General features: G+C 50.4%; 3 protein-coding genes across 26 annotated transcripts in view; 1 reads left to right on the top strand and 2 right to left on the bottom strand.

The window, feature by feature from the left end:
• Ergic3 (ERGIC and golgi 3) overlaps nucleotides 1–8333 on the bottom strand; it is a 10252-nt gene extending 1919 nt beyond the window's left edge. For 2 of the 3 annotated variants that reach the window (NM_001356413.1, NM_001356414.1), the window contains exons 1-9: nucleotides 8133–8333; nucleotides 7926–7996; nucleotides 7710–7797; nucleotides 7382–7501; nucleotides 5828–5921; nucleotides 5096–5261; nucleotides 4955–5012; nucleotides 970–984; nucleotides 341–372 (exon numbers count right to left, since the gene is read on the bottom strand). In NM_001356413.1, coding sequence (NP_001343342.1) covers nucleotides 341–372; nucleotides 970–984; nucleotides 4955–5012; nucleotides 5096–5261; nucleotides 5828–5921; nucleotides 7382–7501; nucleotides 7710–7797; nucleotides 7926–7996; nucleotides 8133–8220 — 732 coding nt within the window. In that variant the 5' untranslated portion in view covers nucleotides 8221–8333. The remainder of the gene's footprint in view (nucleotides 1–340; nucleotides 373–969; nucleotides 985–4954; nucleotides 5013–5095; nucleotides 5262–5827; nucleotides 5922–7381; nucleotides 7502–7709; nucleotides 7798–7925; nucleotides 7997–8132) is intronic. The other variant, NM_025516.5, reaches the window with a different exon arrangement.
• 6430550D23Rik (RIKEN cDNA 6430550D23 gene) lies at nucleotides 8236–26816 on the top strand. 11 transcript variants are annotated; one of them, XM_006499728.3, is made up of 6 exons: nucleotides 8236–8324; nucleotides 8517–8636; nucleotides 12376–12680; nucleotides 12876–13036; nucleotides 13111–13260; nucleotides 13875–15088. In XM_006499728.3, the coding sequence occupies exons 3-6, from the start codon at nucleotides 12426–12428 to the stop codon at nucleotides 13891–13893; spliced, it is 585 nt and encodes a 194-aa protein (XP_006499791.1). In that variant the 5' UTR covers nucleotides 8236–8324; nucleotides 8517–8636; nucleotides 12376–12425; the 3' UTR covers nucleotides 13894–15088. The 11 variants fall into 11 exon arrangements, 9 of the variants coding, with proteins under 9 accessions (XP_006499791.1, XP_030107611.1, XP_006499793.1 ...); XR_001783013.2 differs by lacking the exon at nucleotides 8517–8636 and having other exon boundaries at nucleotides 8258–8481; nucleotides 13875–13988; nucleotides 14799–15088; XR_866295.3 differs by lacking the exon at nucleotides 8517–8636 and having other exon boundaries at nucleotides 8258–8481; nucleotides 13875–14625; nucleotides 14799–15088.
• Cep250 (centrosomal protein 250) overlaps nucleotides 17461–26862 on the bottom strand; it is a 42616-nt gene continuing 33214 nt past the window's right edge. For 11 of the 12 annotated variants that reach the window (XM_006498797.4, XM_006498796.1, XM_030247663.1 and 8 more), the window contains 7 exons: nucleotides 26741–26862; nucleotides 23587–26145; nucleotides 21677–21790; nucleotides 21370–21516; nucleotides 20941–21042; nucleotides 20027–20089; nucleotides 17461–18193 (listed from right to left, as the gene is read on the bottom strand). In XM_006498797.4, coding sequence (XP_006498860.1) covers nucleotides 17930–18193; nucleotides 20027–20089; nucleotides 20941–21042; nucleotides 21370–21516; nucleotides 21677–21790; nucleotides 23587–26145; nucleotides 26741–26862 — 3371 coding nt within the window. In that variant the 3' untranslated portion in view covers nucleotides 17461–17929. The remainder of the gene's footprint in view (nucleotides 18194–20026; nucleotides 20090–20940; nucleotides 21043–21369; nucleotides 21517–21676; nucleotides 21791–23586; nucleotides 26146–26740) is intronic. The other variant, XM_006498798.1, reaches the window with a different exon arrangement.

The following is a 26862-nucleotide window of genomic DNA, read 5'->3' as shown; positions in this document are numbered from 1 at the left end:
GGATGCTTAGAAATGCAAATCTATGTCACACCCCTGGTTACAGTGAGCAGACAACTGCCCCCTGTTCTGAAGGAAAGAGCCGATTCCTCAGGGTGGCTGCCAAGTCCCAAGTGCTCTGGCCCTGCCAACGTTTGTCAGCCTTGGCCATCTATACCCACCTAGGAATGTCATACTCCCTTCTGGCTTTGCTCTGAGGCTCCTTCTCAAGGTTGCATTCCACAACCCCCGAGTCTGAAACATCAGCTGAGCAATGGGGAGAGGTTTCTCTGCGCCCCATGTCAGACATGAGAAGCCCAGTCTCCATGCCACCCAACCTCCATGGTTTCCACCTGGTACGTACATTGTCAAGGCCAAAGCTCTGCAAGTCATGAACTAGGAGAGAAGAAGACAGGGTCATTAGGTAGGCAGGACCAGGCTCCTGGCTGCTCCCAGTCTCCTCTCAGGCTGTCTTCCTCGCTGTGGGGTGCGACGCACCTAGCTCTTCTCGGACCCCTAGTCACTATCACCCTGGTAACCCTGGTGCTGCTTAAGGACAGCTGGTCAGGGCCTGCCCTGGACCTGGGTGAGAGTTCATACCCTCACATGGGGTGGGCAAGAACACAGATCTTTCTTCCCTGACAGCAGCTCTAGGCAACTGACTCCAGGCGGGGCTTTTAGCTCAGGAAACAAAATCTACTGACTAGATCACTAACTAGAGTTAATGGCAAATCATGGGACCCCAACGTGAGCCAGCATGGGGGGGAGGGGGAAAGGGACAGGGACTCTGGTGCTTCTGCCCTCAAAATTCCCCAAAGGTGTCTCAAGGGGGTCCTGAAGCAACAATTTCATCCCATCTTCTAGTCCCAACTACCTGCTGTGAGGAACCCCACCTCAAAGATACATCCCGGACCCATCCAAACCTCCCCATTCCAGGAGGGCAGGCTGCCTCAGAAGTGGGGGCTTGGCCTCCCTGGGGGCAGGGCCACTTACTCTCCACAGCATGGACTGCAGCATGGGGGAAGGAGAGAGGAGGAAGAGAACAAAGATTCAGAGCTTCACAGTGAGATCTATGGAGCAAGATCCATGGGAGGAGGGAGGACTGACACTCCTGCTTCAGCACGAGGGTCTAGCCCCAGCTAAAAGGCCTCTTCTGAGACCAAAGAGGCATAGGAGGTGGCTTAAGCAGAAAAAAATAGCTAGTCTAAGAAGAACCAAAGACCTAGAGCCTTAAAACCGTCTCCCAGCTACACGACCTTCTCTGCAGAGGGCTGTCCTAAGGACCAGGAGGATCTAAGAGAGGCAGTACCTGGTCAACTTTACAAGAAATTAGACTGTATCATTCACACCCTGCAATTAACCAAGATGTTAAAAAAAAAATACTCTGAGGGCTCCGGCAGATGTCTGGCCACTGGCACTGGAGCTCTGTGTATGGGCATCGTTGTACTCAGAGTCATTTTCCTGGGGTTCAGGACTCTGAGGGTAGACCTAAGAGGAGGCGCAGACATGCTGCTGTCATGCCTGCCCAATCTTCTGAGTGTCTGTGAGGCCTGGCGCCTACAGTTTTATACAGTGCCACACTGGTATCTTTCTATAGTTTCAGCAAGTCCACTTTACTCCTCAAGAGTAAGGGGATGCAGGGTTCCAGAGCTCTGCAGGGTCCTCTAGACCACCTCCTTGCTCCCCTTGCCTTTCCCCCAATGTAGGCACAGACTATCTGATAGACCTGCAGAGCTGCTGCACATGACCCCATACATGCTTACCTTAGTCACTCAGAGCAGCCAGGCCTATGGGCTCTGCTCATTCCCTGCCTTCCTCTTACCTGGTAGCCATCTCCCAGTGTGATCTTAACTGCCACCCAGCCACACCCCACCAGGTAGCAGACTCCTGTCTTCAGCCTCTACCTAGGCCCTTTACTCTTTGTGTCATCCACAGGCACCAACTCTATTCTATCCCCTCAGTGACTATGTGGTCTCCCGTATCTATCCCCTCTTTGGCCTTTCTAGCTCCTTACTGCCATTGTCAGATCACTGTCCCCTGATCTACTCTCAGTCCTCAGCTCTGGTGCAGATCAAAGCACCTTACTGTGTAATCACAAAATACTACTAGGCACCCCCAGGACTGTCCATCCTTGACGACAGCTGAGTCACAGCTTCTCCTGAGTCCCACAGTCATGTACAGGAGCCTTCCAAGATCCGTTCCTCACAGTTGGGCAGCCCTCTCCCTGTTCCTCTCCCCCAACCCATACCTCCAGCTATTGCTCATTCCCTAACCTGACATTAGCAGTAGCTGCACCACCATCCTAACTTCCTCCTGGTCCTTCCCACCCAAATCCAACTGCCCTCTGCCACCACACAGAAGGCCTGGCGCAGTCTGCGGCCTCAGTTTCCTTACTGGCTTCCACTGCTACCCAACCCGAAGGGCTCACTTCTTCCCATGGCTCACCTCTGTGATCATGCGCTCCTGACTCCCTTGTCTCTAAACCCCAGAGAATCCCTCAGGTGTTCTCACTTCTACCTACTGTCCTAGAAACTAGAGGTGCCCACTGTGGCCTTTCTCAAATCTCCGCCACCTCCATCCCCCTCTCCTCAGCCTTCAGCTAATGACCTTGCTTCCTATGCCAGAACAGCAGCTAGGGACAACCTGCATGTGCTTCTGCCTGCTGTGCCTGGAGGCTGCTCTCCTGGCTGCCACAGCTGGCCAGTCTTCATGCTCAGGCACTAACCTGTCCCCTCCAGACCCACCCGCCACACTGTCGCTCTCCTCTCTAGCCTCACTTTTGCGATGTGATGGTGACTTCCCACAGCCCTGCATGTGCACAGCCCTGCTTCATGTGAGCCTTCTGAGGTCTGTGCACCAGTTCCTGGGTAGTCTTTCCTTCCTTCTCCGTCTCATCCTCCACTTCCCAGTCCTCAGCTGTCACCATCATCTAAACTTTGACAATGGTAGTGATGACATATGTTCTTAGCTTCAATTTCAAGCACCTTGCCCTTAACACAATCTCAGACCCTGGTTACAGCCAGGGTCTGAGAGGGCCACCAATGCCCCTGACATTCCATGGTCTGCTCCCCTGGCTCACCAGCCATCTTTAGCCTCCTCTAATGGCAGAAGCTGGAGGACTCAGGCAGAGGTCCCTTCTCCACCATCCTGTGCCTGCAGGAGAGCTCTGAGTATGTGTGAGGTCCAACATCTGCAGCTCCCTGCTAGTTCCTCTCCCCCAACTCCCAGGAAAAACTACTTGGTAAGCACAGAACCTAGGAAATGAAAATCCTACTGGCCTGAAAGGGTCAGAAACTGAATGTCTGTGCTATGCCCACACCTGTGAACAACCACCCTCTCCAACCCATCCCCTAAGTCTTCTAAACGGTAGTTCTAACCTTCCCACTACTCAGGCATAAAACTCATAAAACTCAAGTTGTCCTGGACTCCTTTGTCCTTCTCTGTCACACCCACTGGTATCTTCTCAGTTCTACCTTTAATGTATCCAGAACCCACTGCTTCACCACCACCATTCTGAGCCATGCTCCAGCATCTTTGCCAGGCCTGGTCACTGCGACCTTCTCCACTGAGCCTCGTGTGCTGCCCTGGTCCCCTCTCACCCTCTACACACCACCTTGTGTTACCTTGTGCTTCTCTTTTTTTTTTTTTTTTTTGGTGGGGGAAGACAAGGCCTCACTATGTAGCACTCGCTGGCCTGGAACTCAACGAGATCCTCCTAATCCTGCCGTCTGAGTGTTGGTATCAAAAGTCTGAGCCATCCTGCTTGACATTATTTGTAAGGGTGAAGTCAGCTCACACAGCACAGAAGCCTGGCCCTGCTGCCCTACGTGGCTGTCCTTCAGCTTCTGTGTTCCAAGGCTCACTATCACCGGGACTTGCCAAGCACACGCAGGCCCTCGGCATCTACATTTGCTGCTCTCTCTGCCTGCTATGCTGCCTAGGCATCACCACTGCTGGCCGCCTCGCTCTGCTCAGGTCCTGGCACACGGGTAACCCCACAGTACTTCCTAAACCACCTTAACTAAAACAGCAGACGGTGTCCCCTCCACCATCTTACTCTGCCTTGCTTTGGTCTACATTATTGTTATGTTATCTATTTATTTAGAGACAAGGTCTCAGTATATAGTACTGACTAGCCCAAAACTAACCATGTAGACCAGGTTGGTCTTTGGTGTGGTCCACATTAATTTTTTTTTTAAAGATTTGTTTATTTATTTTATGTAAGTACACTGTAGCTGTTTTTAGACGCACCAGAAGAGGGCATCAGATCTCATTACAGATGCTTGTGAGCCACCATGTGGTTGCTGGGATTTGAACTCAGGACCTCTGGGAAGAACAGTCAGTGCTCTTAACCACTGAGCTATCTCTCCAGCCCAAGTCCACATTACTTAATAGTAGAGGATATATCATGTACTTTATATGCCTGTTTGTTTGTTGTGTGTGTGTGTGTGTGTGTAAGGAGCGTGTTGAGGCAGGGTCTCATTTAACTAAGGCTAGTCTCAAACGTGCTATGTAAGGATGACCTTAAGCCAATCCTTCTATCTACCTTCCAAGTGCTGGGTATGTGGACCACACCCAGCTGTCTGTCTGAATACTCTTGAGTGCAGGGACTTTACTGACTTAGGATCTTTATACCTAGACTAACACACGGCACGCAGCAGGTGATTGCTAATGTCTAGTGAATGAATACATTAACTCTGCAGCAGGTGATTGCTACTGTCTAGTGAATAAACACATTAACTCCGCTAAGGGCACCAAATCCTGCACCATACAGACGAGGTCACAGCCAGGGCTTCATGCACACCAGGTACACACTACTACCTGAGCATCCATAGCCCTGCCCTATATTCTCTACAACTGTGCTCCTGCTCTCTTACTCTGGCTCCACGTTAAAAGAACACTGGCCTGGTAAGGAGCACACCAACCTGCCACGAGGGAATCTGAGAGCTAAGAGCCCCGCTGACCCTGGATCACTCACCATGCACATGAGACTGTTGGAAGCTCTTCCCAGGGGCAAAGTGGAAGTTTCCAGCCACCTGTAGGGGACATTTCCTCTCATTCTCCGCATCACCAACAGGCCTGACTCACCCAGCTGTCTCGCTTTGCTCCCTCCGGGTACCTTGTTGACCTCCAAGAAGCCGTACACCTGGCAGCCTTCATTCTTCTGCTCCTGCATCTTCTGGCTGAAGCCCTCTCGCCGACACTGCTCAATGGTGTCCGGGTTCTTGAAGGCCCAGCCTCGACGGCGATAGGCCTCCCGCACATCTTCACAACTGTTACAGCACCTGTTGAGAAGTCACGAAGGGATGAGAGCCCAGCCACGGTGCCCTGGGGGAATAGCCAAAAGCTATTCTGCGCACTGCAGAAGGTGGTGTGAATGTTCTTAGCGCCAATTAACCACACACATAAAAACGGCTATAAAAGCCAACTGTCAGCCACATGTAACAGTATTATTTTTCCCCCTCTTCTTTCTGAAAAGTACATCTCTCTAGACCTGTTGAGTCAGTCTTTCAGGGGTTGGGGCTGTGAAGTCGCACAGTGGTTGGCACATAGTGGAGGTGTAATAATGTAGCTTTGGCCCTGTACGTCAGGGCTTTACATATAACATACACTTAACTTTGGCAAGGAGGGTGTTATTATCCCTACATAGAGAAGCAATGTGGCTCAGATTGAAGACAAGGACTGGACGCCTGGCAGCTGGTTCTCTAGGCTGAAGAGCAGGCCCCCTAGGTGTGCAGTTGCCAGCGGGCCTGCTGGCTAACTGTTATCACTTGCATCAGGATGAATAGTGAGGAATATAATGCCTCTACCATCTCAGGTCTCACTCCCCATGCCCTGTGGCGTGGCTCACTTGATGTCTTCTGACTCAGCGCCGTAGCAGCTCTCACAGCGATTGGGGTCCAAGGAGTTGGGGTCAAACACTGTCACCTCGACTTTCCCAAGCTCTGGGCAGGGCAGGGGCAAAAGCACAGCATGAAGCAGACACAGTGACATCCACGGCCACAGCTCCCTCCCACATAAGTCCCTGGGCTGGGGAAAACCAGCCACATACATGATGGTCAGGTGTTAAGGCCATTACATATACTCAGTATCAGAAAACAGCAGTAAACACTAAGAGTCAGTTGGTACAGGCAAGTTCCTGTTGCCCTGTTCCATCCCCTTAGACTCTGAGACTGGGATAGTAGCCCATACCTTTAACCCTAGCACTTGCGAGACAGAGGCAAGAGGATCTGTGAGTTCTACACAGTGAGATGGGCTGAGGGTAACAGAGACAGCAACTTAGGGAAACTGCTCAAAGTGTACACTCTATACCAGGTCTTTTAGAAAGATTACTTATGGGCTGGAGATATGGCTCAGTGGTTAAGAGCACCAACTGCTCTTCCAAAGGTCCTGAGTTCAAATCCCAGCAACCACATGGTGGCTCACAACCATCTGTAATGAGGTCTGATGCCCTCTTCTGGTGTGTCTGAAGACAGCTACAGTGTGTACTTAACAATAAATAAAACCTTCAAGAACAGCCTGGTCTACAGAGTGAGTTCTAGGACAGCCAGGGCTACACAGAAAAACCCTGTCTCGAAAATACAAACAAACAAACAAACAAACAAACAAAAAAACAATAAATAAAATCTTTAAAAAAAGATTACTTATGGGTTGTGTACTGATTATATATTACTGATTCCCCCAACTCAGGATGAGGTTTCCCATGGTAAAATGTCATATTTTAGAATGCACTTAATACATCTAAGACACAGAACATTATAGCTTAACTGATACTGCCTTAAACATTCTCAGAATACTTACCCAGCCAACAGCTGGGCAAACCATCTGACATGAAGACTAGTTCCTAACAAAGCACCGAGTACCTCCAATGACTGAGTCCTCTACGCAAAGTGAAGACCTGAATGGTTGTACAGGCGTGCTTTCAAACCATCTCCAAGTCAGAGTGTTGTAAGCTGAGACCCATCTGTATTGCATCCAGCCCTGCATCATGCTCACAAACTGCAAGACAATGCTAGATCCGAACCCAGGCAACTCTACTCGAGAATTTAAGCTCTTAATCTTAGGATACTCGCACTGCAACGGGGGACAGTACTCTAGCCAATGAGGTGGACAAGCAAACTTCCTTTACCTAAGGAAGACCCATGTTCAAGCTTGAGAAACGATAACCGAGCAAAGTGTCTTGCTCTTAACCACTGGGCCCTCTCTCCAGCCCCTAAGGTATTCTACTCAATGTTCCAATACCAGAAGCATGGATTCAACTGACTCTTGATTTTTAATAGTTGTAGAACCCTAAGCAAGCCAGCTGACTTCTGTCTACGGTGTCACTGAGCCTGCAACGGCCCATGTGTGGAAGGCAGGCATGTCCAGCTGTAGGATCGGAGACCTGTCCCCCTCCCCTGGTTACCGTGCCGTTCAGCCTCTGAGCTCACGGGGACGCCATCCTTGTCTAGTCGTTTCTTGAACAGGTTGTGTTCCACATCCAGCTGCTGCTCCCCGGCCACGTCCATGGCATCGATGCTCAAGTCTGGAAACAGAGAGGCAAGCTAAGGCGCTACGACACCAGGGACCCGGAGAGCTGAGCTTTGATGGGAAAGATGTATCTTGAGGAAGAAATGGACTCGGGGAATGAGGATGGCCTGGCATTCACTCTGGGATCTAAGGCCAGAGGTGTAAATCTGGAAGCCCACCCTACGTCCAGGAGTCCAACTCCCCACTCACAATCGGGTACTCACAGGCACAAGGCATGTGCGGGAAAAGAACATCGATGTTGATCTTCAGTTTATCCCCCCGAGACTTGTCCACGTAGAGCTCAGGATGCACCTAGAGCATGTCTACCTCAGTCAGATTCGCCCCTATGCCTCTCCTCGCCTCTCCTCCCCTCTCCCACCTTTAAGGGTCCTGCCCTTAGAATGCCAGGCCCCGCCCACGCTCTAGGCCACGCCCCTCACCTCCGTAGTGAGATAATACTGCAACTCCGATAGGAAAAGCAGGAGCATGAGAAGGCCACTGACGATGGTCACTGCAGGGCGAGAGCGAGATTTGGAACGGCCTATATCCCACCCCTCAGCCCCTTAGCAGGCCACGGAGGGTCCGGGAGCCCGGGCCGAACGCGAGGACAGCTCCCTCCTTGCAACCCTGCCCGCGCCGAGACCTACCCGTGGCACCCCCGCAGGTCTTGACCCGGAAGTCCTCCAGAGTCTTAGGGTAGGCATCGAACTGCTTCAGCTTCCCCAGCGCCTCCATGGGGACCGGCCGGAAAGGGGACACCAGCCGGCCCGCCCCTCCAGCCTCCCGCTTCCGGCCTGGACCCGGGGTCACGCCCCTCGCTGTCTTGCGCAGGCGTAGCGGTGCGTAAGTGGGGCTCCACCCCCTCACCTGCCTCCTCAAAGGCAGTCTAGCTTGTGGACATTGTCACGCCTCCTCGCGCGGATTGGGCAGTGCTCCGAGAGGGGCGGGCTGGGAGCACAGAGGGCGGTGCTTGGGTGCGGAGTGACAGCACCTGTGGTAAGTGCCTCTCCTTGGACCTTTGGATCTCTTAGGACAGCGCTTCCAACTTGACCCCGCCAGAGCCACCGCAGCGTTAATTAGAATTGGTTCCAAACCGGGGTGGGCGCACTCTTTAATCCCAGCACTCAGAAGACAGAGTCAAGCGGATGTCTGTGAGTTCGAGTTCAGCCTGGGTTACAAAGAGAGTTCCAAGACAGCCAGGGATGTTACGCAAAGAAACCCTGGCTTGAAAAATTACAAAAGAAAAAAGAAAGAAAGAAATCGGTTCCAAGGAAATCATTGGTTCCCTCATTAGAAAGTCAAAAGTGGCTCCAAGGTGTTTCCAATGCGGTTAAGGCATGAGAATCTCTGCAGGGGGAAGTGGGTATTAACTGGCTTGCAAGGTGAAGGCATTTGCTGCCAATTCTGAGTTCTATACCCAGGACCCACATGGTGGAAAAAAACTGATTCTTGCAAAATGTCCTCTGACCTCCATATGAATGCCGTGGCGTGCCCTTGACTACACTCACAAAAAAGTAAATATAATCTATAAGTTATTTTTAAAAGAGAGTGGGTGTTAACTTTGCTTTTTTTTTCAAGCTTAAACTGATCAATAGTGGAACCCAGTTCTGGACTTCAGAGTACCCTGGGTTCTTAAACAGCGTCCAAGTGCTAATCCCAGTGTGGGTCAATAAATAAAATAAAGACGTTCGCTGATTCCACCCCTCCAGGACAAGGCTATGGAGTGGAGATTAAACAAACCCTTATTTGCTTTCTGTTGTAACCCATTAGCTCTAGACAGCTTAATACCGCTATAAAGACTAAAACAAAGTGCTCAATAGTTTTGTTTTAAGAAAGTGTCTTTCTGCTGCTCTGGCTGACCAGGAACACCTGGACTCCTGCCTCAGCCTCTTAGCGTCTCATGGGAGGTTTCTGTTTTGAAGATTTATTAACTATTTTTATGTGTGTCTACATGTGTTTATGTGTACCAGATGATAGTACGGGGCATTGGATCCCTGAAATCTGGACTTATGGGCAGTTCTGAGTCACCCAATGTGTGCTGGGAACTGAACCAGGGTCCCCTGAAAGAGCAGCCAGCAACCATGCTGTGCTCAGTCTCCATGCTTGAGCTTAAAGGTCTTGACGTAGAACTCTTGCTTCAGATAATAAATCCCACTTTAGGAATCTATTTTATGCTGTTGAATTCAATTTCCTGTCAACCTAAAGAGGTTTTGTTGTTGTTGTTTTGTTTGTTTGTTTGTTTTTGTTTTTTTCTCTGTAGACCAGGCTGGCTTCGAACTCAGAAATTCGCCTGCCTCTGCCTCCCAAGTGCTGGGATTAAAGGCGTGCGCCACCACGCCCGGCTCACCCAAAGAGAGTTTTTAAGATTTTATTTTGTATTTTATTTTAGATAGGGTCTCACTATGCCTGGGCTGGCCTTGAATTCTGCTTGCCTCTGCCTTGCAGAAGCTGAGATTAAAGGCATGTGCTGCCACATCTAGACCTTAAATGTTTTTGTTAGGATATGTTGATTATCCATGATAATGGGTTTATGAAATCTTCATACATATTCATAATGTATTTCTATCACACACACAAGCCCAGTTAGTTACCCTCCATAGGCCCCCTTCTCCCAGCAACCACATGGTGGCTCACAGCCATCTGTAATGGGATCTGATGCCCTCTTCTGGCATGCACCATATATATATATATATATATATATATATATATATACATATATATACACAGAACACTCATACAAAAATAAAAATATTCCAAACAAAAATTGTACCAGGTGGTTATAACTTATGCATGAGTTCATGAGATTGCTCAGAGGCAAAACACTGGAGTCAAATATGGTCATATATAGGGATCAGTTCTGTAAGGGTAAATTGTCAGGTCTCCAGAAAAAAATGGAATAAAAACTATTTGTTCTTAAGACCTTAGAACTATTAATCCTTAGAACCTGCATTTTAAAAAGATGGGTGCATGCCGGGCGTGGTGGCACACGCCTTTATTCCCAGTATTTGGGAGGCAGAGGCAGAGGCAAAGGCAAGTGGATTTCTGAGTTTGAGGCCAGCCTGGTCTACAGAGTGAGTTCCAGGACAGCCAGGGCTACACAGAGAAACCCTGTCTCAAAGAAAGAAAGAAAAAAAAAAAAAAGATGTGTGCAAGGGCTTGAGAGATGACTCAAAAGTTAAGCGTATGGCTGTCCTTTCAGAGGATCATTCCCCAGAACCCATCAGGTGGCCCCCAACCATCAGAAACTCCAGTTCTGCAAAATCTGAGCCCTCTTCTGGCCTTTATGGGTACTGCATGCACACGGTGCACATGTATACATACAGGCAGACCATACTTACCAGCTTGTGTGGGAGCTCTGTATAGGGAGCCTGGTAGCTGATGCACACCATAGCACCAGAATGACACCCCCAGCTCTCAGCAACTTCATGGGGACGGCTGTAAACAAGCTGCAGACCTTCCGGGTCAAGACAAACCTCTTCAAGCTGCAGGATCAAACTCAGGTCATCAGCTGGGGTGGCAAGGGCTTTCGCCAGCAAATCATCTCACTGACCCTTCTAACTGCTTTTAAGTTAATTATCATTTCTGGGAACTGGGAGTAGCCCTGGCTGGCCTAGAACTCCATATGTAGACCAGGCTGGTCTCAAACTCACAGGGATCTACCTGCTGCTGCCTCCTAAGTGCTGAGGGTAAAGGCTACACCACCATATCAGGCTGGAAATTGGTTTTTAACAAATAGAGATGGACTTATCATTCTTATCTCAAGATGAAGTACACTGTTTTGTTTTGTTTTGACCAAGACAGGATTTCTCTGTATAGCCCTGGTTGTCCTGGAACTTGTTCTGTAGACCAGGCTGGCCTTGAACTTATGGGATCTCCCTGCCTCTGCCTTCCAAGTGCTGTAATTAAAGGCATGTGCCACCACTGCCCATCTGTTTTTGTTTTTATATGAATTTATGTATATATATATATCAGATCTGGGTCTTGTTTAATTACTCATGTAAAAAATAACCATTCTAATGGAAAAGAAGTTTAGCCTAGTGGTTTTGCAGGGAGAGTTGTTAAGGATCTTGCTTTTGTTTTTATCTGGCTATTTTGAGTAAATGAAAACATTCTTGAGGGCTATTGAGGTAACTTGGTGACTAAGCTGGACAATTCCTAGAACCCACATGGTGGTTCTATGACTACCACATACATGAACCATGGCCTGAATGCCCACACACACATGCACAGATACACTAAGTAAATCTGACACAATTTAGAAAGCTCTTTCCAGTTGCTTCCTTTATCATAGTCTGTTATATAAATATATATTAGGGGCTGTAGAGAGCTGTCATAACATAAATCTAGAAAAAAATAAATAAGAGAAAGGGTCATGACAATATCCAATACTCTGTGTTGATTTAAAAGAATTTAGGGGAGAGAGTAAGAATTCTGGAGGATCACAGTGAAACCATGGCAGCGGGGGATGGTGGGGTCGCTGGCAGGCAGAACCATCTTGGAATGCTTGGCTTCTGGGGGAAACTACACAGGTTCAGGTCAGCAATCTCAGATACCTAATTGAAGAGAGATGAGGACACTGTGGCCCTGGGCTCTCACTTTCAGTACTAAAGAGCCTGATGACTGTCCCCTGTAGGGTACAGGACAGTGGTCACAGTGTGGACTCTGATATAATGAGTGGCGCTGACAGCCAGTCTTTCTGCAGGGAGCACTCAGGACACTCTGTGCTAGCATCTTCACTAGGCCCAGTCAGAATCCTCCCTGGGGGTGAGAAAATGGACAGGAGGGGTACATTGGAGCTGAAGGGAAGGCTGGGGAGCTGTGGAGGCCAGCATGAGGGGATGCTCATGCTGTCTCGTGCTGTCCGTGGCCTCAGCCCCCATGTCCTTTCAGGTGAAGAAGCCAGTCTGTTCCCTGCCACATGAGCCACTGCCTGGGCAGACATGGAGCACTGCTGGGTCTTCTGGGGGCTTGTCTTGTGGATGATTGCTCCCTGCCTGTACCTGACACATGAATTGGCACCCCAGCAGGGATGGACATACATGGTACCACAGCAATGTAACTGGTTCTGCTTCAAATTTGGAAAGCGTGGCTGCCCTTCAAAAAGCCCCAACTGTTCCACCTGCCACCACACAGCTGGGGAAGCATGTTATGAGAAGTTCATGGGATACTGGAGGACAAAAGCTCTCTGGTGGCTGGTCAGTTGTTAGCACCCAGACCTGTGCTATTGGCTTCACTCCCCAGGCCCAGTCCCCCATCCTCTGGTCCAAACCCTTTCTCTTGGCTACTGCTTACCTTTCCCCTCCCCAACCTCGGCCCATGGTCTCTCCTCCTGCTCCCCAGAACTGATGGTTGGTGCCAGAATCCCCACCTTGTCTTTGTGCTGTTACCAGGGCATGAACTCAGTGAGCGAGCATGGGACAGTGTGGAAGAAGCCATCTGGAGTGACTCCCAATTCCCTCCTGCACCATTTTGATTTCCACTGTGTGTCCTGTGCCATGCTGGGGAATTCTGGCTTCAGCAATATCAACCAATTATTCTACATGGCTTTCAGGTGGGTACTGGGAAGGTAGTAGGGTCCAGGTTGGTCTTGTCCCAGATTCAGTCAGTTTCTGCCTTTGTTCCAAGGACGAATCAGGCCTCCAACCACAGCTCCGAGGCAGAGATGAGGAGCCAAACAGCAGGACCCTTCATCTGTCCCAGGAATGCCAGTCACCAGGGTTTCTGGGGGCAGTACTGGTTATTGCAGCTTGCTGATCTGGTGCCCCAAGTGACACGGTAATGGAGATGTGTTAGACATTCTCAGAGTGGGGGGACAGGGAGTTTTCCCTGGGGAGGTGGGAGGAATGCTGGGAAGTCTGGGCTGCTTTTGGAACGGGGATAGCAGAAGGGTAGGATGTAGCTGAAAAGTTTCCTGGTATCATGGTGGATCTGTCAGGATTCACCAACAGAAGAATCAGATTTAATACGGCTTAAAAGATTGGGTTTTAGTTGTTGTGCCCAGAGATTGAGTTACCATTTCTGAGCTAAGTTTGTGTGGTGTTTTTCTTCTCGAGACAATTCAACTGGGTTCCAGAGAGTACGGTGGCAAAGTGTGGGGGCACCACAAAAGCTGTGGGGGCTTCGAAGCATGGGGCTGGCATGGTAATGACTCGCCAGTGGGAACCTAGAGAGCTAGGTGGAGTTCTGAGTCAGAGTCTCCAAGGGATAAAAACAAAACTGCCATTGCCTGCCAGTGCATGGATGGCCGGCCAGGCTGCTGGGACAGAGGCACAAACGCGGGATCGTGCCAGTTCATTTTTAATATTTCTCACAACAGGTGAAGGACCCTGAGGGATTTTCTTGGGTCACAGGAACTTTCTAGAATTTCACCATCTCCAATTCTTCCATAGATTTTGGAAGATGGTCTGATTCCCTAGATGCGCAAGATAGTAAAGATGAGGTAAGAAGGTTGTGGCTCTGATCTGCTCTGAGCAAGGACTCAGGCAACTAGCTGGATAACCAGGGTGAGTGGCCAGAGTCTGGTCTGCATGGTCAGCACAAACCCATTCATATCCTCAGCACAGAGGCCAGAGTTGTGTGTCTATACTCATTCCTCCTTGCCTTCCTCTGTTCTATTCTGCCCTTCATGTTTACAAAGCTTATTTTATTTTATGTGCATGAGTATTTTGCCTGCATGTATGCATGTGCATCATGTTCATGTCTGCTGCCCTCAGGGGTCAGAAGAGGGGCTGGATTCCTTGAATATGGAGTTACAGATGGCTCTGAGCCATCATGTGGGTATAGAACCAAACGCATGTTCTCTGCAAGAGCAACACAAGCTCCTAACCAATGAGCATCTCTCTAGCCCTTATGCAGTTCTCCAGCACTTTAGCTCTCTAGCCACCTTTTGTCTCAACTTGCAGCCCCCAGCCCCCTTATTTTGAGACAAAAGTTTCTCTGTGTAGGCCTGGCTATCCTGGAACTCACTCTGTAGATCAGGCTGGCTTTGAATTCGCAGAGATCCTCTTTTGTGAGATTAAAGGCATGTGATAGCATCATGTGGCTACCTTTAACCTTTTTACAGGCCCTTCCCCCTGTCTGGAACTCCCTTCCCCCAGCATGACAGGCATCAGCTAGTTGATGTTCTTTTTGAGGTCCGGGGTAAGTCTATGAGAGTGTTTATCACACTGAGTTGAGTCTATATTTCCTGGAGAAGTGGAACTCCATTTTCTTCCAGCTCTAGAGACAGCCTATCACTAGCTGATGAAAGAGGGAACTTGGGATAAAGGACAGGATTCAGCCTGCTGACATGAACATCCTTGCTCATATGCTAGGCCACCCTCTCTGGATTTGGATCAGAACAGCAAAGAAAGAAGTTCTATCACTGACAGAATGATAATCAGACCAAAGGCCCCCAGAAGGATCTGTCCACATGGACTAGAGAAGCAGAAATGGAAGCTGCTTGTCAGCTAAGATGGGCAGACAAGGCCACCATTCACAAGTGACAACGAGCTGAATGCTGGATTTTTAGTGTCACAACAGCCACATAATTATGAAGATATTCATGGGTAAAGATAAAATGGTGTGACATCAGCCTAGTTCTGAATAAAATCTTGGTCTGGTACTCCCTGCAAACATAGTATCTGGGGAGGAAGGGTCAGATCTCAGGGACAATCTCTCTCTTTCTTCCAGCCCTCCTTCTACGTATTCATTTATCCATCCATTTATCTAGTTATCATCTATTTAATTTGTTTTTCTTAGGCAGAAATTTACAATGTAGCTCCAGGCTGCCCTTGACTTCCTGATGTTCTAGTTTCAGCCTTCTGAGGACTGGCATTACATTGCCTTGCCCAGTATTATATAGCATTTTCCTGCAAGACAGAAACCTTTCATTTTGGAGGAAAGCTCATTAAGACCTAGGAGATTCTAAAGGAAGGCAAAAATTCCATCCTGCAGGGAAGACTCCCAAGTAACAACTCAAAAGCTTCAGGAAGTTCCAGAAACTGAGCAGATTCACTAGACCTTCACTCTATTAGTATACATAAACTACAAGGCCTGCAGAGTCACTCCCTGACAAACCCAGCTGCCTTACAGGAAGCAGAAACCAACTTGACTGCCTGGAAAAGACTCTCCAGTTTGTGCAGCTGCCCACAAGTTGTGCAGTGGGCTACAAGTTTGCAGCATTTGTGTCACCCTCGGTGGAGCAGGCCTTTGATTATGTAGCTGTCTTTGCATCATTTCTATTCCTCCTATTAAGTACCCCAATCAAATGCATTTGTTCACTCCCACTGAATAGCATGTTTTTGTTTTTTGTTTTTGATTTTTTCCTTTTGGTTTTTTGAGACAGGGTTTCTCTGTGTAGGCCTGGCTGTCCTGGAACTCACTCTGTCTCCCAAGTGCTAGAATTAAAGGCGTACGCCACCACTGCCCGGCTGAATAGCATGGCAAACCTCATCAAGTTAGTGTCATTGTTTTCAGAGGGGATTCCAGTACAGGGAACCAAAAAAATGAAAGTGTGAATTCTAATATAGCATGCTTAGACCAAGCAAAGAACACTGGGAACAACACTGTTTGGGGGGCTGGGGGCTGGGGACATGGCTTAGTGGCAGAACTCCTAGGTAGCATCACTGACACCTTGAGTTCTATCCCCAACACTGAAGGAAAAGAAGAAAGGTGGGCACAACTGCTCTTAGGCTCTGAGGAAGTCACCAACAATGGTCTCAAGTCTGGGAGCTCTAGTCTATATCCACTAGGCCTTTTCTGTAAATAACTGGTATGTCCAGTCTATGTTGGCTTGATACATGGTAGGACTCAGGGGCCAGAGTCACTTTATGTGCCCAGGAGGGACACAAGGATAATCAGGCAGACAACTATGAAGACGGCACTTTCAAACACGGGTGCTGCTGCTGCTTCTTCTTCTTCTTCTTCTTCTTCTTTTTTTTTTTTTTGTTTTTGGTTTTTCAAGACAGGGTTTCTCTGTGTAGCCCTGGCTGTCCTGGAACTCACTTTGTAGACCAGGCTGGCCTCAAACTCAGAAATCCGCCTGCCTCTGCCTCCTGAGTGCTGGGATCAAAGGTGTGCACCACCATGCCCAGATGGGTGCTTCCTTTTATAAACTAACTTTAGCTTCATAGTTTGGGATTAAAGGTAAGTACTATGGGCATGTCTGTATTCCAGCCAGAGGGGTTAAAGGTGTGTGCTAAGGGCTGAGCCACAACACAATTAGAAACAGGTTGTTGTTGTTCAGTAAACAACAATCTCAGGGTTCACAGTGTGATCAAAACATCAGCAGGTAGCTGCTTAGCATCTGGGTTAAGCTAGAGGCCTGCCACAATCCAGCCTCTAGCCTTGGTCCCACCCTTTGCTACAACAGACCAGTTCCCATCAGTGTGCTGAGCAGCACTCTCAACTTCTCCATCCCCAAAGTCAGTCGGCGACTCCCTTGCTCTATGGTCCTTCTGTCCATACTTGGACTGTCTCTAACTCACTAATGTCTTACTTGGCTCTTGTTCTCTTTATAGTGTACATGCACGTGTGTGGGGAGGTCAGATGGCAGCTTACTCACCTATCTTGTGGGACTAGGGACAGAACTCAGATCATCAGGCTTGGCAGGAAGTGCCTTCACTTGCTGAACCATCTCACAAAACTTGTTATGTGGGTCTTGTCAGTCACACTTTGGGGTGGCCCGGGCTTTTCTTTGCTTTTTGTTTTTCTTCCTTGGTTTTCCAAGACAGGGTTTCTTTGTGTCCTGGAACTCACTCTGTAGACCAGGCTGGCCTCAAACTCGGAGATCCTGCTTCTGCCACTCCGAGTGCTGGGACTAAAGGTGTGCACCATCATCACCCAGAGGGGATTTTCTAATTAACCTTCCCAGTTAGACACCATACCGTGTGGTATGTTCATGCCACCATGTAAGAATCAGTGAATCCTCCTTACTGCCCTTGAAGCCCTGCTTCCTCATAAGCATCTACATAAGCAGAGACAGCAGCCAAGGACTAACGCAAAGGCCTAGGATTTATTGTCGAAGGGAAGATGAGGGAGACACTGAAGACAAACAGGCCATGGACACTCCTGTACCTGATACATTCAGGATGCTCCTGCCCAGGACAGAATACTCATATGCTGTCAGGTCTTCAGGCTTAGTGTAGACTGTGGTTGCTTCATCCGGCGGGAAGACAACAGATGCCCCACGGTCAGGGCAAGGCACTTCTTGGGTAGCAGGTTAGCAAGCAAATGTGATTTTGCCTCATTCCCATGTGTCCTGGGACCTTCCCCAGCCTGGAGGGTTCTCGTTTTCTTCCAGGGGCTGTCAGCTGGCTAGGGTCTCCCAGGTTGAGTAACAGGTAAATCTCGCCTTTGGCAAACTTGTAGCTGGGTCGTGGGGGGGGGGGGGGGTTTGGCCTCTCTGCAGTCATCCAATGTGTGTCCCACCTGACTCGCCTGTGTCCTGCCCTGCCTATGGCTACTACCTGTGGGTATTTTGAGTAGTGTCCAGACTGGGATGTAGCAAACATGGCCCTGGGGATGTCAGACTCTGATTCAGAGACTCATCCAGCTTTCGGGTCTCAGCCTCCAGAACAGTGGCCTCAGGGGCCTGGGCCACGGTGAGGAGGGAGTGAGACAGGCTGTGATGCAGGCCTGCTAGCTCACGGCTGGTCTGCACGGACCGTGCAATGTAGTCCTGCCTCTGCTTTCGCTCCAAGGCCAGCTGGGCTCGCAGCAGGGCTACCTGGTGGATAGGAAAACCAAGGAGAGCAGTTGAGGGCTCTGAGGCTGTCCTGGCCCTTCTGCTCTATGCTCTCGTGGAATCAACCCTGCTACATATGTGAATCTCAGAATCCGGCTCTCGGGTTGGGAAAAGGGCCCCATGGACTCAACCCCAGTGATTCTCAACACTGCCTCCAGTTATGATGGCTGGTTTAACTGTCAGCTTAACACTATCTAGAATCCCTTGGGAAGCATCGCAGCCAGGGTTCATCTCTTTTACATGAACTGGGGTCATCCCTTATACATAATCCCTTATCCATAATACATTATCCATATACTCAGTTCCTGCAGTGCTGCCACTCTGTGGCTTTGGGTCCTGGACTGTAGAGCTGACAGCGGACACGCACGCACGCACGCACGCACGCACGCACGCTCTATGGGCTGCTGACTGGGATGGGACTAGCTGCTTTCAGTTCTTGCAGCCGTGAGCTCCCTGCTGTGACGGACTGTGACCTGAAATGATAGCTAACACCCCTTTCTCCTGTACATTGATTTTGTCAGCGTATTTATCAGAGCATACAGGAGAACAGGTGATACATAGGGAGCAGCAATAAAACAACAATTTTTATAACTTTTAAAAAAACTTACTTTAAAAAAAAAAGTGTATGGCTGTTCTGCCTGCACGTATATATGTGCATCATGTGTGCCTGGTGCCCACAGAGGTCAGAAGAGGGCATTAGATCCCCCGGAACTGGAGTCCGTGGGTGCTTGTGCTGGGAAATGAACCCAGATCCTGTGCAAGAGCAGCAGTGCTCTTAACCACCGAGCTCTCTCTCCAGCTCATCAAATTTATTCAAGGCAAATTTACACACAATAAAATGCCCAGAATTTTAATTTTAATGATTTTGATAATGGATATGTCGGTGCATAACCATAATCTAATCAAGAAAGAATATTTTAATCACAGTAAAAGTCCCATCATACCTTTTGGAAGAAAATATTCCAACTTAACTAGAATGGTGTGAGACCCAGGTATCAGTATTTTCTTCAAAACTCCTCCCCGGGGGGAGGGGGGCTCTAGTGTACAGCTAAGGTTGAGAATCACCAACTAAACTTTCCATTCTTCGGGTAGACAGTAAAATAAACAGAAACAGGGAAGTGACTGGTGTGTTAGCATTCTACAGAACTAGCCGAGGGAAGAGGCAGCAGACTGCAGATCTGCATGGGCACTGGGAAAAGAAAGAGCTTCTCTTGCCTCAGGCCGAGTCAGGATTGCTTCATATAAACTTAAAAAAAATTAAAACCAACAGGCAAAGTGGGAGAGCCACCCTGACAGTAATAACTGCTGACTTCTGAGGGAGGCTCACTCCTCAAGGCTCCTTGCAGAGGTGGCGTGGAAGGAGGAAGGGAGAAAGGTGGGTGGAAAGAACAGGGTTGGAGCTTTGGGTAAGATGCTTTAGGTAAGGCAGGGAGGCACTGATGCCGTTTTTCTGAGTGTGGTAGCCTGCTGGAGCTGTGTCTGGGTCCTCTGTCTACTGTGCTGTTGGAAGTCCTGCCTGCCTACAGCTGAGGCAGAGGCCAGCCCTGCTCCCTGGCCCACTGTTCTAGTGCTTCCGCTTCTTTCCCTCTGTAAGTATGGATGGAGGCTGGCCTGGACTCATCCCCACACTTCAGGTGGAGTTGGATCTGTAGCACTTTTTGCCTCCCAGAAAGATGGACGTTCTCTGGATGCCAAAGCTACTTCCCTTCTCCCGCTGGAAATGCACAGGGCCAAGCATGTAGCAGACCCTAAACCTTGTTGCCTGAATAGTGAGCGGGGAAAGGAGAATAGGAAGTGGATCCTTCCAGAACCTACCTCTCTCTGAAGCTCAACCACAAGCACGCTGTCCGAGGAACCCCTCTGACTGCCTCTCCCATCCTAGGAAAACAAATATGGTCCCTGTTAACTGGGCTATCCTGGTCTGGAGTAGCCACAGCACTCCAAGGCCAGCGAGGCTTCCAGGGTCTATCCACCAGGCAGGCAACGTGAACTTGTCATCCCACTCCTGGGCTCTAGGCAACATCTGAGGGCCAGAAGTACCTGAGCTCAGACTGACGCTCAATGGGGCATGGCTCCAGGGCTAGGGGAGGCTGAGGAGGACCCACAGCAGCACATGGGCAATATCCTCTATGAGGAATTTTTATATTTAACATAAGGGTTCACAATGGATCTGTTTTGTGACAGCCTTGGGCTATGAGCCAGAGATCTAAAGGGGAAGACAGTGTCTGCCCTTGGGGAATGGGGTGAAGCTGGAGATGTTCAGGGCCAGGAGCAGTCCCTCCCTCCCATGCTGACCTAAGGCAGTGACAGCTAAGAGGAGTAAACACCTCTCCAAACACCTTCCCTTAGAACAGGCCTCCATACCAGGAGATATCAAGAACCCTAACTGTAAACTCAGAACTAAGGGCTCTGAGAGCTGCAAAGCTGTGACCCACTCCTGGGTGTGCCAAGAGCTGGTAAGCGACACAACCCATGGGTACCAGGGATTCTGGCTGACACAAGGTGAACCTGAGGCACTTGTCTGGGAGCGAGTGGATCTGAACTAAGAATGCAGGCCCACTAGCCCTGAGAACACACTTACATAGGTAAGTAGGACCCCCTTCTGAAGTAAGGGCAGACTAGAGCAGAATCAAGCCAGGAGGGGCGTGTCTATATAGAAGAGTGCTGTTATATACGAGACAGAGGGTGGGGATAAGGCGAAGTAAGGGCAAAAAGAAAGTCAGGGAAACCTGCTGTGTGGGGGATGAAGTCATAGTTTCTCTGGCCTCCAGTGATCCTGCCCGGGATGCACGCACGGAATCCCTCTTCAGCTTCCTCCGTTCTCGTTCCACCTGCCAATATGCACACGAGGAGTCACGTGTGCAGGGATGAGTATAAACAGCTAGAAACCATGGGAAGTAAGACTCCTGTGCCGGGGAGGGCATAAGGCAGGGTACAAGCGCTCCTGGCACAGAGGAGGCAGGCTAGCTCTCATGCCTTGGCAGCTGAGGCTAGCTTTGTGGGCTGTTTCAGCTGTCACAACTACTCTGGCCCCTGGAGTGGTGAGCACGCACTCACAGACAAAGCACAGCTGTAATTTAATAAGTGTTTCAGAAACAGCAGGGGGAGTGGAGACACAGGCCCACCGGGCCCACAGGGAGACTGCGGAAGTTACTGACCTGCTCCAAGGCGGTCCGCAGCTGCGCATTGTGGCACTGCAGCTTGCTTCGGTCAACTTCCAGCTCTGCCACCGCTTGCTGCAGACGTTCAAGCCTCTGTGTCAACCGTTCCTTCTCCTCCACTCCAGGACTAGGCTCAGTCTCTACCTACAAGGGAGACCCACAGTGCTCATCTGGGCAGCCCTACACACAGGGACAAGAGCTAGAGGGCAAAGGGACCAATGTGGCAGTGTGGCTTCAGAGACCCATTCCTAAGGGACAACAAGCGGTTGACAAGGCTCCTGCTATGCCACTGGGCCCCACTCACCTCTCCAGACTGGCTTCCCTGTCCCACTTTTGGTCCCTGGTCTGCTCTGCTGGTTGAGTGTGGGCCACCTGACTGCTGCTCTTCCAGAGCTTGTCTGCTGAGTACCAACTCCTCCTAAGGTACAGTACAAAAGTCACACTGTGACAAACCATGTCCAAAGTTGTCTCATCCTCTACCCTCTTCATAAGTGTGCCATGCTCCAGCAGGGAGACAGATCTGCAAGTGTGTGTTGTATATGTGGGTGTGTATGTGTTGTGTGCTGTGTGTGGTATGTTGTGTGTGCATGCATTCGTATGCGGGTGCGTGTGTGGTGTCACAGGCTCACAGGGAAACGATGAGCCAAGTGGTCTAATCAGAACCCTAGTCAGACTGTCAGAACTAACTCACTTCAACCAGATGTCTGACTTTGGATAAGTTTAGGTCTCTGGCATTTTTCAACTATGAAATGAACATACTGTCAGTTCCTTCTCTGAGGTAGTTAAAAATAACAATGGTACGTGGCATATAAAAATGTTTACAGCATGTAAAATGCTAAGTGTAAAGAGAGGTTCCCAGTGCTCACATGGCATGGCTCACAACTACCTCTAAGTCCAGCTCCAGGGGACCTCTTCTGGCTACACAGGCACCTGCATACACACAGCACATACTCATAGATACATGAATGGGCTGGAGAAATGGCTCAGCCATTAAAGGTTAGGCTCACAACCAAAAATATATGAGACATGCACATGTGTATTAACAACAGCCAGGAAGTTGTGTCACACGCCTTTAGTCCCAGCACTTGAGAGGTAGCCTGTTCTTCAGAGTGAGTTCCAGGGCAGCCAGAGCTACACATAGAACCCCTGTCTCGAAAAACAAAAATACAAAACCAACAAAAGGGTCCCCACCACAAAGCGCTGTCCTGAAAGCTGCTTCTGTAGGCTCTGTGGATGGGGAGTATGCAGAGTGCCTCTGATCCTCATATATAATGTGAGGGCATGGCTACAAGTATCCTTGGGCCCAGATTCATGAGCGCCAAGGCCAGTAAGATGGCTTGGTAGATGAAGATGCTTGTCACTGCACTTGATGACCTAAGTTCAAGCCCAGGAACCCACAAACTGAGAGAACTTGCTAGCTGTCTTCTGGCCTCTACACATGGACTTTTGAGCTCCACACTGCTGAGAGCGGGCTTCATTCTTTCCCACAGGCCCACAGCTGCCGGCTGGAATGTCCCCTTCATGGCCCCCATGCCTTGCTCCACTTCCAAACCGCTTCCTAAAGCCTACTTCTCTCTATTCCATGGGTGGAAACCCTGGTGCTGCCTCTGTCCTTTCTTTATTCACACTTGCCACCCAAAGTCCCCACCTCTCCCTGGACTTCTGTCAGTCCCCCTTGGCCTTCCCAAGTCTGATGTCACTCCACATGCTGTCCTGAGCAGTTTTTCTGAACGTGCCCTAAATCTTCCATCCATTTCCCACTAGTGACCCAGTCCTTAAAGTCCTGATGCCTTGGCTTCTGCTGTCCTTGACTCTTGCCAACACTCTCTATGTCCCAGGTGACTTCAACCCCCTTCATGGGTCTTCCATGTATCCCTTCCTCCTTATGTTTCTTTTGCCTTTCTCCAAGAAATCCCAACCCCCACTTTACCTGGCCGATTTTCTACCCATCCCTTCCACCTAACTTAAACAGCACTTTTACCAGGAAACAGTTTTGTGCCCACTCTTGGAGGCCTGGGAATGCTCACAGCACACTGGAGTTCCTCTATCAGGCGTGGACGAAGCTGACTATAGTTGCTCTTCTCCTCTGCTAGCTCTGAGGTATGGTACTCACGGTCTCTGTTTTCTCACTCTCTGAGGTACCACAGGCAGGCAGCCCTTGAGCTCAGCCAATGGCTCTGTTCCCTGTCCTCCCTCCCCGACATGGCGACTCACCTGTAGTCTTTGTTGTTCTGATTCCCGCTCTAGAACAGAGGCTTGTAGGAACATGGTTATCTCCTGCAGACTGCTGATGCTGGCCTTGCTTTGGGCCAGGGACAGAGCCAGGTCCTGAGCCTTCTCCCTCCATTCAATCTCCCTGGCCTCTGTTTGCCTTAGGGCAGTCTGCAGCCGCTCTAACTCCTGTTGTGCTGGGAGCGGTTGCAGAGCTGGCTTCTCGGCTGGGAGGGCTCTGTGGCGTGGGGACGAGGCCTCCCTCAGCATCAGAATCTCTTCTTCCCTTTGGGCTACAGTCAGCTGTAGCTCCTTTAGGCTCTCAAGGAGCCTCCTTGTTTCCTCTTGTCTCTCTTGCTCCAGACTTTGCTTCTCTTGGATTCCATTTTCTTGACTCCTCCGGGCCCCAGCCTTCTCTAGTAGCTGCCTCAGCTCTTCTTTCTTCTGGCAAAGTTCCTGCTGGAGGTGCTGCGTGACCTCGTGGTGTTGGAGAGCCTGGGCCTGGATCTCACCTTCCCGAATCCTCAGGGCCTCCTCCAGCTGCCGGGCACTTGCCTGGCAGGTGTCCAGGGTAGCTTGCAAGGCGGCAGTGCTGGCCTCCAGGGTGTGGCTCAACTCAGCCTGTTCAAGCAGACTCTGCTCTTTCTCCTGCAGGGCAGCCTGGGCTTTGCTGAGGGCCTCCTGCAGCGCCTCTGCCTGGCTAACTGCAGCCTCTTCCTGTCGGCGGGAATACTGGTTTTCCGCTCGCAGTGCCGCTAGCTCTTGTTCTTGTTCTGTGAGAGTGGCCTGGGCCTGCAGCCAGCTGTCCTGCAGGGTCCTGGCTTCTGCCTCATGTTCCTGGGCCTGCTCAGCACACCGTTGTTGAAGGGCCAGCACAGCCTTCTCGTGCTCCCGAGACTCAGCCCTTAGGTCCCCCAACACCTCCTCCAGGGCCCGTACCTGCCGTCCCTCCACTTCTAGTTCTTCCTGGAGCCTTCGCACCTGTTCCCTGTGTTCTTCCAGCTCCCCCTGACGCTCCTTCAGTGTCGCATGGGCCTGCTCCAGAGCGGCCTGCAGAGCACTTGTCTTTAGCTTCATGCTTTCCTCCTGGTCCTGGGTCTGCTGTTTTTCCTGCCGGAGGGTCTCTAGTTCATGGTCCCTCTGGGCCAGATCTCTCTGGGCCTCCTCCAGCTGACCCTGAAGTACCTGCTCTCTCAGTTCCCCTTGTTCCTTGGCTTCCTGGAGATGCTGCTGCAGGGTTGCTGTCTCCTGCTCTCGATGGGTCAGGAGCAGGCTAGTCTCCCCCACCTTCCTGTGCAGACCCTGCAGCTGCTGTTCCAGCTGGCCCATGTGGCCCTGAAGTTCCTGGATGCGCTCCTGCTGGCACTCTACCTCCTTCTCCTTATCACGCAGGATCAGCTTCAAGTGCTCCAGGCTCCCTCGCTGGCCTTTACTCGGGCTCTTTCCATCGTCGGCACGCTCATGCACCAGCTGCCACTGAGAGGCCAGCTCCTGGCTGCGTTCTCTCAAGGAATGCTTGATCTGTTCTAGGTCCTCCTCTAAGATCTTGGTCTGCAGCGTCCTCTGATCTTCCAGAACCTGAATCCTTTCCTTCTGCAGCACCAGCTCCTGGCCTTTCCTCTCCAGGGCCTGAGCCAGCTGTTCCTGCTGCTTCTGCAGCTCATCGATCTGCTGGCGTTGGGACGTCACCTCCTGGTCCCTCTCCTGCAGCTCTTTTGCCAGATGGGTGCTATGGTTCTCCAGCTCATGGAGCTGGCTGCTTTGTGCCTGCAGCTCCTGGCTCCTTTCTTCCAGGTCCAGTGTGAGGTGGGTTAGAGCCACCCTCTGCATTTCCCTCTGGCCCTCTAGTTCTGTGATCATCTTCTGTTGGCTCTCCACTTTGTGATGGCTTTCCTCCAGTTCCAGGGCCAGGCATTCCAGTGTCCCCAGTTGCTTTTTCAGATCCTGAATCTGTCCCCTCTGGGACTCAATCACTTGAGCCTTCTGCTCCAGGTCCAGAAGCTGGTGTTCCAGGACACTCCTCTGGGCCTCCCGATCGTTCTCCAGTTCCCTGATCTGGTCCCGCTGCACACTCAGTTTCTGCTCTCGCTCTTGGACGGCCATGGGCAAGTGCTCTAAGACTGACCTGCACTGCTCCAGCTCCTGAATCTGTTCTTGTTGCAGGTCTACCTCCCGACTGCGCTTCTTCAGGTCGAGGGAGAGCAGCTCCAGAGCAGCCTTCTGCATCTCCCGCTGCTTCTCCAGTTCCTGAACCTCAGCCTGCAACGTCTCGACCTCCCGCTCTCTGTTAGACAGGGTCTGTGCCAGCAGGGCTAGGTTCTCCTGCAAAGCTTTCCCCTGAGCCACCTTCAGCTCACCCTGTTCTTGTAAAGCCTGGGCTCTCTCCCGTTCACTCTCTAGCTCCTCGTTTTTCAGTTTCAGTGCAGAGCGAGCAGTTCGCAGATCTTCTTCCAGGACAGCAGCTGCATCTGCCTGAGCCTGGGCTTCTGCAACACATGCTTGCAGATGTTCAACCTGGGCTGACAGCTTCTCCTTGGATGCCTGAAGCAACTCTCGATCATTCTGCAAACAGGAGGCAAAACACATCAAAACAAGATTATTTCCTTTTTTTTTTATGAGGGTGGGATGGGGTGGGGGTTGAGACAGGGTTTCTCTATGTAGCCCTGGCTGTCCTGGAACTTGCTCTGTAGATTAGGCTGGCCTCGAACTCAGAGATCTACCTCTGCCTCCTGAGTGCTGGGATTAAAGGCGTGCGCCACCACTGCCGAACAAGATTCTTTTCTTGATACTGTCGCTCTAACCCTGGCCTCTTCTATGGCACCAGCAGTGACCAAGCCTTAACAAGGATGATAGAACTGATGTATTCTACTTAAGGTGATCCTATAGAGCGTCCCAACTACCTTCCAAAGCGCCTGTGTCCAGGGGAGATAGCCTGGTGCAAGGAGGCAGTCTAGATCCTAATCTTCCAGTCCAAGGAACAAGTCTCAACCAATTCAGGAAAAACAGAAAAGGTTCACAATGACCTAAACGACAGACAGGTCAGAGAGCCAGAGGAACTGGGAGGTGTGCTGAAGGAAGCCGGCATGTGAGCACAGGCCAAGGTGGGCCTGCTTCAAAGCAATTCTCCCAAGGCGCCCTTCCCGGGACCAGCACTTACCTGAGCTTCCATTTTTTGCAGTTCTGCCTGCCGGAGGCGACTCTGTAAGGATGCCGCGGTCTCGTGCAAGTCCCTCAGCTCAGACTCCAGGGAGTTCTGCCTCCCTTCCCACTTGGATTTCT

This window comes from Mus musculus, chromosome 2, assembly GCF_000001635.26.
Source record: "Mus musculus strain C57BL/6J chromosome 2, GRCm38.p6 C57BL/6J".
NCBI lineage: Eukaryota > Metazoa > Chordata > Mammalia > Rodentia > Muridae > Mus > Mus musculus.
This window is presented reverse-complemented; position numbering and strand designations above follow the sequence as displayed.